This window comes from Chenopodium quinoa, unplaced genomic scaffold (assembly GCF_001683475.1).
Source record: "Chenopodium quinoa cultivar QQ74 unplaced genomic scaffold, ASM168347v1, whole genome shotgun sequence".
NCBI lineage: Eukaryota > Viridiplantae > Streptophyta > Magnoliopsida > Caryophyllales > Amaranthaceae > Chenopodium > Chenopodium quinoa.
In genome coordinates this window covers 4230581-4245252 of record NW_018743292.1, presented here as the reverse complement: position 1 = coordinate 4245252, position 14672 = coordinate 4230581, and the positions used below count along the sequence as shown (strand labels likewise).

General features: G+C 35.7%; 2 protein-coding genes across 2 annotated transcripts; one reads left to right on the top strand and one right to left on the bottom strand.

Moving 5' to 3' along the window:
• Positions 1–5948: 5948 nt before the first annotated feature.
• On the bottom strand, positions 5949–11559 carry LOC110736511. The gene is made up of 4 exons (XM_021916737.1): positions 11269–11559; positions 10128–10281; positions 9098–9299; positions 5949–6331 (listed from the first exon to the last, which is right to left on the bottom strand). The coding sequence occupies exons 1-4, from the start codon at positions 11394–11396 to the stop codon at positions 6237–6239; spliced, it is 579 nt and encodes a 192-aa protein (XP_021772429.1). The 5' UTR covers positions 11397–11559; the 3' UTR covers positions 5949–6236.
• A 994-nt stretch (positions 11560–12553) lies between these two features.
• On the top strand, positions 12554–14547 carry LOC110736509 (protein ANTAGONIST OF LIKE HETEROCHROMATIN PROTEIN 1-like). Its single transcript, XM_021916736.1, has one exon. It carries the CDS (start codon positions 13176–13178, stop codon positions 14079–14081), a length of 906 nt encoding a protein of 301 aa, XP_021772428.1. The 5' UTR covers positions 12554–13175; the 3' UTR covers positions 14082–14547.
• Positions 14548–14672: the final 125 nt, after the last annotated feature.

Genomic DNA, 14672 nt, shown 5'->3' with positions numbered 1-14672 from the left:
AATTTTGTCTTGAAAGAATTGAATTGGAAAAACTCTTACTTGAGTACGGCATTGGAATTCTTATGAATTAAATCTAAATGATTTAAATTATGTTCTACTTATCTTACACATAATCTACTTAGCATAATTTGCTAATACGTGCTTTTGTTTTGGCTTTGCCCTGTTTACCATTTATGGTAAGCAGGTGAATGTTTCAGGTGGAAGTTGATTGATGCATACGGGAGTCCATGGGAATTTCACCTAGCTTAGGAAAAGTTGGAGTCGTTTTTGTGTCACAAATTATGAACAAGTTTTATTTAAAGTTTTATTAATAAGAATAAAGATTTTCCGCTGCAAAAGTATTTTAAAGTATAAGCCTTGCGTTATCACGCGGCGGTAATACGCCCCAGTCTATCTCTACGGTATTTATACGTATTTTCTACATATTCCGTAGAGGGAGATTTGGGGGTGTTACATTGCCGGTTTTTTTTTAATTTAAATCTAGCTTTCCACCGCGAAACCGCCTTCCTCCGGCCACCGGTGCCGCCACTTCCTTGCCTTGCCGCCTTGACATTTTAGAAAAATTTTTTAGAAAGAGAAAATGACAGTAGAGAATAGAGAGAAGATCAGAGTATGTTTTTTACTTTGAGGACAAAAGTGTCATTTTACTCTAAATTTGTGGGCTTTATGTAGAGATTTGCGGGCGATGTTTAACAGTTCAATTTTTTACCATTAATTATACAAAGTAAAGGAAAAATGATAGGGAGTAGTTTTAAGAAAATGTTATCATAAAATAAAATAGCATTTTAAGAACATACATTGATATAAATCTAAAGATATCTTGATTATACGAAATAGTTTGTACTTTGTATGTACTATACTCCATATTAATGACAATTTATATGGAGCACCAAAATTCTTAAAATTTGAGCATCAATATGAAAATCACGTACTTAATATTTGTATTTTTTTATTTTTTTATTTTTTTTATTTTTTGGTCGAAAGTACTCCCATTATGAAACTATGAAATTTTTTTTTTAAAATAAAAAAACACTACTCGTATGAAACAGAAAGTTACAGAATTACAAAGCTAAAAAATAATCTATAAAATTAAAATAAATTTTAACAAACAAAGAAATTCTACATTGGGGCCTTCTGGTTTTTAAAATTATACATACAAGATAAACTTTTTTCAATTCTATTAAGTAGTACTCTGATTTTGTAAAATTAAATGTAATGCCCTTTTATTGATTTTATGGCTAACTTTTATTATAAAATGATTAATCTTAGGTGTTTTTTTTATTTAAAAATTAATTAAATTATATTTTAAAATAAAATAAAAAAGAAAAACCAACACCACCGTCTCTTCCCAGCCACCACCATATCCGCTGCCCTGACCTCCACAGGCCCTCTTATCCCCTCGTCGGCCAACCACCTCTTCCCCTTCCCCTCTCTCATCGGCGATCCCACTGGCACCCCAACCCTCTACTTCCCTCGCCAGCGACCCCTAACCTAAACTCCAAACCCCTGCACGTCTTCCCTCACCACCGAAACAACTCCCCCTTCCTTCCGTCGTCGTTTCGGTGGTGGGGAAAGAGGTGTAGGGTTCAGGCGTTTGGTTGAGGGTTGTCGGTGGAGGGAGAAAAGGGCCGGGGGAAAAGGGGATTAGAGGTCGGAGGTCGAGATAAAAGGAAAAAGGAGGGTGGGGAGTAGACCTGGCAATCTTAACCCAGACCCGATGACCTGACCCGAATGACCCGACCCATGACCCGAAATTGACCCGAAAACAGTGACCCGAAATTGACCCAAAACTCGAAATCAACCCGACCCATACCTGACCCGAAGTGGAATTGACCCGACCTTGACCCGAAACCCGAAATGACCCGACCCGAAACGACCCGACCCGAAATGACCCGACCCGAAGTTGACCCGAGACCCGAAGTGACCCGACACCGAAGTTTTCCTGACCCGAAGTTGACCCGATACTCAAAGTGACCCGCCCTTTAACTTGAATTAATTGACCCAAATAGACTCGAAACCCAAAGTGACCCGAACTAAAATTACTTTATACCTGAAATGACCAGAATCTATTTAAGCTAACGATTTGACCTGAGCAAACTAAAATAGAAAATAACCGCAATCAAACTAACTTAATTTTTTTTTATTAATTTGTAATGTGTAACAGTGTAAGTATTTTGCATATTTTGAGATTCTTGGAATACAAAATCTTCTTGGCCACTTGAGTAAAAAACGATTCCCGACCTGAAATTGACCCGACCCGAACTGACCCGACCCGAACTCGACCCGAAGTGTTGACTCGATACCCGACCCGACCCGATTATCAGTTACCCGAACTCAACCCGAAACCCGAAATGACCCGACCCGAACTTGACCTGACTCGAAATGACCCGACCCATACCCGACCCGAATGACCCATTTGCCAAGTCTAGTGGGGAGGCTGGGTGGGTCGCCGGCACGAGGGAAGGGGTGGCTGGGCGGAGAAAGGTCAGGTGGCTAGGGTAGCGACGACGGCGAATCTGGTGGCTGGGAAGAGGAAAAGGGTGGTGGTTTTTCCTTTTTTTTTTTTATTTTCTTATTTTAAAATATAATTAAATTAATTTTTAAATAAAAAGAAAATCTAAGGTTAACCATTTTTATTATAAAAGTTAGCCATAAAACAATAACAGGGTAATACACTTAATTTTGCAAAATCAGAGTGCCATTAGATAGAATTGAAAACATATTTGTCTTCCATATAGAATTTTTAAAACCTAAAGGTCACTATATAGAATTTTCCTTAACTTAAATTAGATTATTTTATTAAAGTTAAAATAAGTTGATAGATTTAAATAAGTACATATAAGTTAGACCTCACAAACATTAGAGAAGATGAGGCTTAGACCTGGAGCTTTTGCTGTCTTCTTTCATGGTGGCAAGTCTTCTTCTTTCTTGTCTTCTCTTCCTTCCCCTTTCTTTCACTCTCATTTTTACTCCCTTTTCCCCTATTCTATTTTTGTTCCTTATTATCATCATCGTCATTTGGATAACACTTTGTTTGGATTGAAGGAAAAGAGGGAATAGGGGTAGTTTGAGATCGGAAAACCCTAATTCTGTTTGTCGATTCTGCTAATCAACAATGCAAATTAGGGTTTTCCGATCTCAAACTTCCCCTTTCCCTTTTCAATTACTTGACCTCTTAGGATCAAGGTTTTTTGACAACCTAATGCCTCTACTGCAGATTTAAGGCACCAAGCTTGCAAGTGTAATGTTTCTTTCAACAACCTAATGCCTCTACTGCAGATCCTCAAATATTTTGCCATTTTGTCTTGGGTTGATTTTGTCTTGGTTGCATCCAAATCCAATATAGTTGGATCCTTTTGTATATGGTGAAGAGCAGTTAATTGGATGGACAAGTCCTTAAAGGCTTTGCTCTTGTAATATGGTAAGGTACTATTTCAGCCCTGTCAATGTAACATTGTTGGATCCTTTTGTAAATCTGTAGTTGTTAATAAATCTATATATTATGTACCAAGTATATTGTATTAGTCAATGGTTTCACAGCATTTCTCTTTTTAGTCTCTTAATAGGTGCATTCAGGACTCTTATTAGGCTAATAGATGCTAGTGCTTCTTTAATTTACACAATACTTGAACGAAACTAAAGTATTACGAAGTTCTTTCACCCTTTCTAAGTTTCTATGGTATACAGACCATCATATTGTGTGTTGTTGAGCTCATTAATTAATGTCTTAAGGGTGATAGAAAAAAAGTTATGATATGAGCACGCTCCTATAACAAATTAACGAGGAAACGATTCATAGCTGAGTTTCCCTCGTCTCGAATCTTCTTTTTCTGTCACCACCTTTTTTTTTTTCTTCCATTGGCATGACTTGCTATTACAACTTACAAGCGACTCTCTCCTCTCTTTGCAGGATTGTGTCCAACTCAATTTTAACCGCTTTGATAATCATGATGGCTAACCGTAGTTGAATATATTTGAATGAAATATATATGTTTGCAAAATATACGCTAATAAGTACGAAGTATATTATTTTTAATAGGATTTTTTTTTCTTAGTAAGCTTAGACAAAAAAGTAGTATTTTAGAAAGATATGTCAAATTGGTTTTTAAGAAATGGTTACTATATTATTAGAAAGGATATATATTCACGATATTTCTAAAATATTTGTTTCTGTAATTTCATTATTTTCTAAATTATTTGTTTTTTAATTTTGCTAATATATTTTTTTTTTAAACAAAAAACTAAGGACACACCAGAAGATGACACATGTCATTGCTGGTGTAATCTTTTATTATATATTTTTTTTTTGATGATTGATTGTATATTATTTTTAACAAACAAAAAAACTTATTTGTAAAGGGCTTAAGCTCATGACGCTAATCAAAAAATGCAGTCTACCATATACTTCGTACAATGTTAATATGTTATTGTCCATGTATAATGGAATTGTAATTGTTATAGCTTTCGTGTATCTGTTTACATGCAAAATGATAAATTCTATTTTAAAGTTGGAAAAAAAAAAAGAATACTTAGTAAAAAATTTAAAGTGTAGAAGAAAGATGGTAATTGACTTGTATAAATAAGATAAGCACCTATTTTTTTAAAAAAGATAAAGTTAATTGTGTAGCATAATTTAAATATTTAACCGATTTGAATCAGTAATTGTATGCAAGTGAAAACATATATAAAACAGAATGGTGTACTGCAGTCAAATTAGATCAATAGCATATAATCATATAGAAAAGCTTTAACTTAATGGTTAGCAAGGGAGGGTAAAAATTTTATATTAGAAAACTTTATGGATAGCAAAAGAGAGGTAAAAAGTTATATTATGAAACCTTATTTTTATATAATTAAATATTAATAAAAAATTATAAATTTTTTTTAAAAAGTTATATTATAAAAAATTATATTAATATCTATCTAACAACATATTATATGCTAAAAATATGTTTATAGTATTATGCTAATAAAAAATATAGTCAAAGTTAGTACTACCTCCGTTTCAAATTATAATTAGTTGCATCTTTGAGCTCGACACGGATTTTAAGACAAAATTTCATAATGGTTGATTAATGAATTAAAGATAGGTAATTAAGCAAGGTAGGAGAGAGAAAGTAATGGTAATTAATAGATTAACCTCCACCGCAAACAACAGCCACCGCACCACCATCGGCCAACAACAACAACCGCACCACCGTCGGCCAACAACAACCACCCTGAAATCACCCACCTCACACCCTAATCCACCCCATCTCAACTCTAATCACCCTGAAACCACTTATACATACACGACAATCGTAAAACCACTTCCTCTCCACCTGAACAACCCCGAAATCACCCCCTCTTAGCTCGAAATACATCGAAACTACTAACCACCCCCTCTTAGTTCAAACCACCTTAAAACCACCCTTTCTCAACTCAAACCACCTCGAAAACCATACCTTCTCAACGCAAACCACCTCGAAAACTATACCTTCTCAGCGTAAAGCACCCTAGAACAACCACCCTCGCTCACCCCCAAAACCACCCACATTCCCCCTAAATTGCCCCAAAACTACCCCTACTCATCTTGAACCACATCGAAACCACCCTTAGTAACCCTAATCCACCTAGATACCACCTCGAGCCACCCCAAACTAGCCCAATCACCCCTCAAACCATCACATCTAAACGTTTTTTTTTTTACAAAAAAAAGAAGGAAAAGAGAGAGATAGAGAGAGAAAAGGGAACATAGGAGGAGGAGGAGGCGACTTTGACAGTGGTGATAAGTATTGACGACGGTGAAGGTAGTGGTTAGATGTAGCGATGACAATGGTAAAGGTGGTGCCGCGGTGGTCTAGTACTTTCATGGGAGATGAATGAGTTCTGATGATGGTTAATTTAATTGGGTGACAATATTATGTTAAATAAGTTAGAATAGGAATTTAATAGTCTGATTTAGGTAGTTATTAGCTAATTTAGGCTACATTAGTACATTACCATATTTAGGCTACATTCAAATAGTCTTGCAAACCACATATTACATTCAAATTGTCTTGCAAACCACACATTACTATAAGTTCAAACTTTCTTGTAAACCACACACATTACCATATTTAGGCTACATTCAAATAGTCACGCAAGCCACACATTACAAGTTTACTACATGGTCTTCAAGTGGCACATATGATGCCCTTTCATGTACAATTCATCCAACCCCCTTCCTCACCAAAATTCAGTTATTGGCTGAGAAATCAATCCAGGGGGGGTTTGTCACCATATTGGAAAGTTTTCGGATGACGAATCACTCCCACGGGGCACATGTTGCAGTATTTCTTGTAGTCCGCACCTATAAAACATCAAAGATAAATTAGACAAACAGATTTTAAGGAGCCGTGTGTAAGAGAGATGCTCATAATAAGAGGGCGTTCATTATTCTTGCCAAAAAACAGTGAACCATCTAAAACATACACACCCAGGCAAAAATAGCATTAGGGCTTGCCGCCGACCAACACCTACATATCATTTACCATTGAATTCCCTAGTTTCACACAGTAATTCAAAACCACAACAATTAGGGCATAATTAAGTATTTGCACAATTAAATCATCGAGATATAATTTCACAAAAAAAAAGAAGAAAAAAAAAAAACTTTCTTTGAAACCTATACTGGGAATAAAAGACAAAACATAATCCACCAGGAGTCTTTTTAATTTATTTTTAGGCCATTTTTACGGGTGACTTTAAGCAAGGGATTGTAGAATTCCTATCCCCACAAAACACGGATGCAACAATTTCTCATTATAAATGAGGCTTTAAGAGCTCGAGGCAGCAGCCAGGGAGTAGCAGCAAGGGCACACCCTAGCAGCACGACCCACCTACAGCACTCCTTCACCAACCAAAGCAGGCTGCTACAAGGGTAAAAGCACAGAAGGCAGCAGCCTTGGAGGCAAACACCACTAACAACATCAACTCAGCAAAGCAACCAGGCAGCAGCAACTAGAAAATGACCAGCAGCACACCAAAAATCCAGCCCAAAAACCAAGCAGCAGCAGCAGCACAAAAACTCAGCAGCAGTATCCACCCAAAGTAAGCAATAGCTAGCAGCCATCAATTAAAATACCAAAAGCAGCAAAGAAAGGCAACCAGAAGCAAAACATAGAGCACCAGCCAGCAAAGACAACCAGCAGCCCCAACAACCAACAACCAACAACCAGCCTTTACACCCAAGAGCATAAAAACTGCCAGCAGACAGAGAGAGCCGCAGCAGCAATAATAAAGAATTACAGCATCAGCAACACCAATAAGAAAAGCAGGCAGCAACAAAGCAAAAGCTCTGCACAGCAACAGCAATGCAGGACCAGCAACAAAACCTATCAGTTAAAACAAGCTCCCTGAAACATAGAAAAGCAGGCTGGCAGCAGCAGAGCAGCAAAAGGACAGAGGCAGCAGCCCGGAAAAGCATGTCATTTTTTTTTTATTTTTTTTTTTTTTTTTTATGGGAATCAGAGAATTCTATTAAGCAAAAGCTGAAGAATTAGACAATACAAAACAAAGTGAATCTCGAGGAACTTCCTCAATCCACACCCTTAACTCCCAAAATGTTTACTAAGGTGAGCAAGGCAAAAGCATGTCATGTTGAACATAAACAACCATTAGATAGCTGGAATTCAAGATCTAGATTATGGTGATGGGGTGCTAGTTCATTCCATCGCAGTGTTGGCAAGGCATTAGAGGATCTAGAAGTCCAAGAGATTCCAAATATATTATAAATGTTCAAGTTCAGATGAGAAGATTTGTACTACTCAAATAGCCCCAAATACTAAAAACAAATACCAAATAAGCAGGCAGCAATGACATACAAACTTCTTAACCCTCTTTCTTTTGGACTGTATTAAGCGAAGACTTCCATGCACAGTAGAGCCTTTTTCAGTTGCATGTTGCATTTTACTTCTTGCACTACTATATAGGGATTCTCCCACTCCCTCAACAAAACCCCCAACTCTCAAGGGCAGCCAACCACATTAGGGCTTAGGCCATCAAGGAGGAGGTCATAAACAAAGATGAAATTAATTAAATTTAGTAATGATACAAAACTAGCTCAACTACAATTTCATTTCAAGTTAATTAGAGACTCACATTAGATTATAAAACAGAAGGTAATAACAGCACACAGATGAATCAAGAACAGAATAATCATGGAAACATAAGAGGAAGAAAGCATTTTAAGGGACATATAACATGCTTAAGGGACAAAAGAGGAAGAATGCATTTTAAACAAGATATAAGTTTGAGCTATGATGGGAAGTAAAGCAAAGAATATGAACCAAAACCATCCCTTCAAAAAGACAAACTTTTTTACGCTGGTTGGTCACCAAACAAGATTATCAAGTCATCTAAATCAAACAAGAACCCCAGGTTTAAGAGCAAAAAAGCCTGTAGAACAATGGGTCAATGGCATACTAGAAGGGTACAAATAACAACAATGGGCATTATGAAGCCAAGAGATCCAAATGTTGTCCCACCTGTGGAAACTTAAGAGATGATATTATCTCATTATAAAGAGCAAATTAACCCCAAAGAACTCAATCAAGCACAAATATCTAATATGAGCCGACACCAAATGTTCGCTTTCATAAACCAAGAAGAAGGCAAAAGGCTATACAACTTCATTGAAGTTATACAAATTTAAAAGTTCAATTTATAGCTAAAACAATGCCCAAGCCATAATCCCTTTAAAATAAGATCAGTTTGCATGAACCAAACTTTTATCAGGTGTTATATGCTACATGCTCTTGCAAACCCAATTTTTTAAAATCATTTTTGTATGCCTCCAATCCAAGTCAACTTGAGCCTCCCTCGGCTTCTTTTAAATCCCATAAACCCAACTCTCCACTTTCCATAATAGACGTCTCACATGTCCAAAGCAACCTACTTGGTTCTTATCTTTTACCCACAAAAAAAAAAAAGCAAGCATTCAAAGGACAAAGGAAAAACTACAAATAGACAAAGCATTATTTAAACAGCATAAAGAAAATATAGAATAGTTAAGAGTATAAATCTAAAGCCGAGTTCACCAGGGGGTGGAAAAGAATTATAAAGATAAAGGTCTCACCATCTAGCAGACTCCAATAAGTTAGGGAAGACTTCGCCTGAAGAGTGTTCATAAATTCAGCAAAGAAGAGCTTGCTGGAAAAATCCCCAGGAATGAGAGGCGCTCTATCAGGCTTAGCAGTGAAGTTGCAATGAGTAGCATAACAATGATCCTGATCACCATGGACGATTTCGCCATTATTTTCAGCCTTATAGTCCGTGTTCTGCATGTCATATCATAAAAGTAGTTTTACGTTATGCATAAGTCTTTATAAGGTGTTAGTTACTACATCGGTAATTGAAAATGGCTAGTAAAAACTGAAAAGAAAAAATGACAGTAATGATGTCAATTGAGTTGTGACATGAGATGTGAAGTGGAATGTACAAAAACAATACAAAGTATAGCTCCAAACCTCTCCCATGTAAAGATTTGATACAGATGATTCATGATTTGACTCGTTGCAAATGTATTTGAGTTTGGTTTTTTTTAAGTCAAAATAAGTTGAAAAGAATAGATAATAGTGCTCCCTTTGTCCACACATACAAAATCTTTTATACTGTTTCCGAAGTCCACACTTAAACTTTTAGGTAAGCCAAGTTCCACACTCACAACCCTTGCAATTTTTTTTCTTGTTTATTTAATACTTCCTTGATTTAATTTCATGGTTACACTTAAACAATATACGGTATTTCATAAAAATGGTTACACTACAACTATTTCCATTTTAAGACTATTTTTGGACCATTTTCCCACAACTATATATATATTTTACAATAGCTTCTCTTTTTCAATTCCACTTATCACATATCTGGTTTTGTTGAAATTGAAGTGTAACCATTAAAATGAAACGAAGAGAGTGATATCTAGCATAAAACCCATCCCATATAATTTCCCACTATAATAAGGTAAGATATGATAAGTTGAGGACCAATAAAGGACAATAAGTTCGGATAACATAAGTTGAGTGCAATTTAGTTCAGGAGAACACTATGTAAAACTCTAATATAGAATATAAACATTTACAAAGAAAGTAAGTAATAATTATACATACATTGGTTTTGTTAAAGTAAGCCAAGGCCTTTTCAGAATACTCAGCCAGTTGACTATGGAGCTCCGCCTTGCTAATGGGTTTGGAACAGTCCATACGCCCTGGGAAGAATATATCCGTATCGGGAATGAATATAGGATAGGAATCCTTCTCCCACCTTGTAATCCATAATCAATCTCTAAATTAGTCCAACTTTCTATAATTTCAATTCAATTCTTATTATCATAAAAAGTAAAACTGGGCGATTTCGAAACAAACAAATTATCATCATTATTCCCTTAAAACAAAAACTTAAAATTCAAACAATACAGAAAATAATAATCATAAGCGATAATAACTTTGTGAATAACCAAGTAAAATTGGGCGATTACGGAACAAACAAATTATTATCATTATTACCCTTAAAACAAAAACTTAGAATTCAAACAATATAGATTTAAAATAATAATAAGGATAATTTGTAAATTACCGCCCAAAAATGAACCTGTTTTTGAACTAACCACCCGTTTAATTTTTTATTTTATTTTAAAACCCCTTAAATTAAATAATCAGTCAGAGTACCACCCATTTCAAAATTCCGGTGGGTTTTCCGTCTGTGAGCCCCACCTAACCGCTATTTTGACCCTTTTGACTAATTCTTCCTCTTCTTCTTCATCTACAGTTCCCCACCGGCAGCACCACCCACCAATTTCCTGGACAGCCACCAATCAACCTCACCGCCCTTAACATACACCACTAGCCACTGCAATCTACCCCACCACCCTCAACACACCCCACCGACCACCGCCTTCAACTTCACCGCCCTCCACACACATCTCACCGCCCTCAACAAACCCTCATCGACCACCGCCTTCAACCGCATACCATCGAACATTGGAGAAATTAATCGGAAAATAACAATAATCAAATTGCAGAATTCAACTAACAATAATCGATTTTTGCAATTTTTGTAATTGATCTTCCAATTGCCAAAATCAAATTAGCAGACCCCAATGATCTTCTTGTTGTTGCTATTGTTGTTGTATTAAGGGTTGAATTTAGGGTAAATTACTAAAGAATTGTTCTACAAATTAATTGCAAAGTTTTAATAGCAGAGACAATGAAAAGCTTAAAATTGATAAAATCTGGAAAATTATAATCTTACTTGTCACACTTCGCTAGAAAATCGTCCGTAACTTTATCGAGGTTAGTGCTATCCCATGGATCTGCATCCCGAAACTCAGTTAGAGGAGGAATAGAACGAAAAAGACGAACAGGGATAGAGTCATCCATCTTTTTAAAAGTTTTTTTCTCAATTTCTATTGCTTCTCTTCGATTAGGGTTTTCTGGAAAATTTGAGAGGAAAGAGGTTGCAAATCTTGCAATCTAACTGCAATTTTATAACCTACAAGTATTTGGAGTCGGTTTTGGTTTTAATCTTTTTTCTAATGTCAGGCCCCCTGTTTTTCTTTCCGGGTTCGAGCAATAAAAAATCTCAGCCCTTCACTACCTCTTTTTTTTTTTTTTTTTTTTTTTTTTTTTGGAGTAAAAGCTCTTAACTACAATTTTTAACCACTTGAAATCTTTGATGGCTTTTGAACAAAAATAAAATAATAGTATGAAAAATGATAAACATAACCCTTAGAACATGTATAAGAAATTGAGCTGCTCAAAACTAACCTAGCTTCAATTTGGGTAGATTTTAGGCTGTTTTTTCGACCCGAAATCAGGTCGGATCTGGTCCTAGCCCGACTTTTTATTTTTTTAAGACGGGCTTAGTAATGCATTTTTATGTTGTTTTTGTTCATTTTTTTTTTTGCCAGGCTAGAAAAGCCCATATGGTCCGACCATTTTGGACGGGATTGGGCATGGAATTTCGGCCCGAAGCTAGGCCCGGCCTGAGTAATGACATTTTTTTTTTTAGCTTCGACACGGTCCAGCCCGCCCATTGATCAGGTTTAATAAGAAGCTAAAAAAGGAAATATTGAAAATAAATTAACATTAATTACACCGATTTCCGTGTGATTTTGTCATAAATTTCCAACTTAATTCTATTTTAAAAAGTATCTTTAATGCTTATATATAGTTATAAGGGCTGCATATATCATTACCCTAATATTAATGAGGTTTTGAATTAGTGGTTAAGACTAAAGATGGTAATTGGTTGGATCAGGGTCCACTCAAACCCATTTTTAAATGTACAAATATATAATCTTTTACCCTTTCCCTTACTCCCAAAGTACTTAGCCCACTAACCCGAGCTTGGAGGACCTATGAGAGGTTCCAGCCCGATACGTAGGGCCCTTCTCTTACCAACATAAATAAAATTATATAATTATAGCATAAGAACTTTGTGTTTATTCACGTATTTTCTTATTAGTTTATACCAATTTGCCTGTATATAAAAGGACATCGAAACTTTGTTAATTTCCAGGTGTCAAATTTATGTAAATAAGGTAACCCTTATTAGTCTCGTATCTGAATTTTGTTTTTCTTTTAACTTGTGTAAATTTTGTTTTTTATAAACTTATCTTATATAATTTTTTTAACCCTTGTAGTAGTATAAACTACAGTACTCTTTAAGTACTCTTTTACCTTTTTATTTTAGTTGAAATACTCCATAAGTAGAATTTCAGTAGATGTACGGGTCGGTTTTGGTGAGGTTAGGTCAGATCTAATTTTAAAATTGAATCATGCTAACTTAACGTGTTTATGCAAGCCAAAATCTAAACTGAATATTTTTGAATTGATTTCAAATCAGGTCAGTCAGATGAGGTTTTTAACACCTCTAACGATGAACATGGAGTTACAGTTGTAAAATCTACGGAGCATTTGTTTAAAATTTACCAGCAGTGATACATACAACATGTTACAGCCAAACCTTTTGACTATCAAATCCCAAGAAAGTCCACGGTCATTTCTTCAACCTAAAATTCCCTGATTACCCATCTCTAACCCCTCTCTACATAAATTAAAAAACGAAACCATTTACAAAATAACAAATTCAAGTACTCCATATAATATAATATTACAGTAAAACAACAACCTAGTGACAAGAAGGAAACAAAGGAAATGATGATCACATCATATTTGTTATTAGAAGACCAAGAGAAGCAAGAGAAAGAGGAGTGGGAAGAATTTGCTGATCAAGAGAAATTCGATTTCGAGGCGATTCATAAGGAAAAAACACAAGCAATGTTGGATTACAATTCAAATTTGCAGAGTAGCTATGAGGGTTTGGATGAAATTGATGGATTAAGGCGAAAGCGATCGAGGGGAGCTGTGAATTCTGCAATGGTTGTTGCTGCTAGTGAAATGATTGAGAAAGGCGGTAGTATTGAGGCTAGCAGTAAGCAATCTAGTGGTTCATCAGTGAGCCATCAGCGACGTTTATGGGTGAAAGACAGGTCTAAGGATTGGTGGGATAAGTGTACTAGCCCTGATTATCCTGAGAGTGAGTTTAAGAGGTGGTTTAGGATGGGAAAAGCAACATTTGAGTTGATTTGTGATGAGTTAAAGGTGGTTGTTGCCAAGGAGAATACGATGTTGAGGGCTGCTATTCCGGTTGATCAAGGAGTTGCTGTGTGTATATATAGGTTGGCAACAGGCGAGCCGCTTAGGTTGGTGTCTAAGAGATTTGGTTTGGGGATTTCAACTTGTCATAAGATTGTTCTTGATGTTTGTGCTGCAATTAGGTCCGTTTTGATGCCCAAGTACCTGCAATGGCCCGATGAGGATTCGTTGAGGCAGATTAAGGAGGAATTTGAATCCATTTCTGGCATTCCTAATGTGGTTGGTTCTATGTATACAACTCATATACCAATAATTGCACCTAAGGTTAGTGTGGCTGCTTATTTCAATAAGCGCCACACTGAGCGAATTCAGAAGACTTCGTACTCGATTACAGTTCAGGGTGTGGTTGATCCTAGAGGGGTTTTTAGCGACGTGTGCATAGGATGGCCTCGATTAATGTCTTAAGGGTGATAGAAAAGAAGTTATAATATGAGCTCCTATAACAAATTAACGAGGAAACGATTCATAACTGAGTTTCCCTCCTCTCAAATCTTTTTTTTCTGTCACCACATTTTTTTTTCTTCCATTGGCATGGCTTGCTGTTACAACTTACAAGTGACTCTCTCCTCTTTTTGCAGGATTGTGTCCAACTCAATTTTAACCGCTTTGATAATCATGATGGCTAACCGTAGTTTAATATATTTGAATGAAATATATATGTTTGCAAAATATACACTAATAAGTACGAAGTATATTATTTTTAATAGATTTTTTTTTCTTAGTAAACTTAAACAAAAAAGTAGTATTTTAGAAAGATATGTCAAATTGGTTTTTAAGGGATGGTTACTATATTAGAAAAGATATATATTCACTATATTTTTAAAATATTTGTTTCTGTAATTTCGTTATTTTCTAAATTATTTGTTTTTTAATTTTGCTAATAAACTAAGGACACACCAGAAGATGACACATGTCATTGCTGGTGTATCTTTTATTATATATTTTTTTTTTTGATGATTGATTGTATATTATTTTTAACAAACAAAAAAACTTATT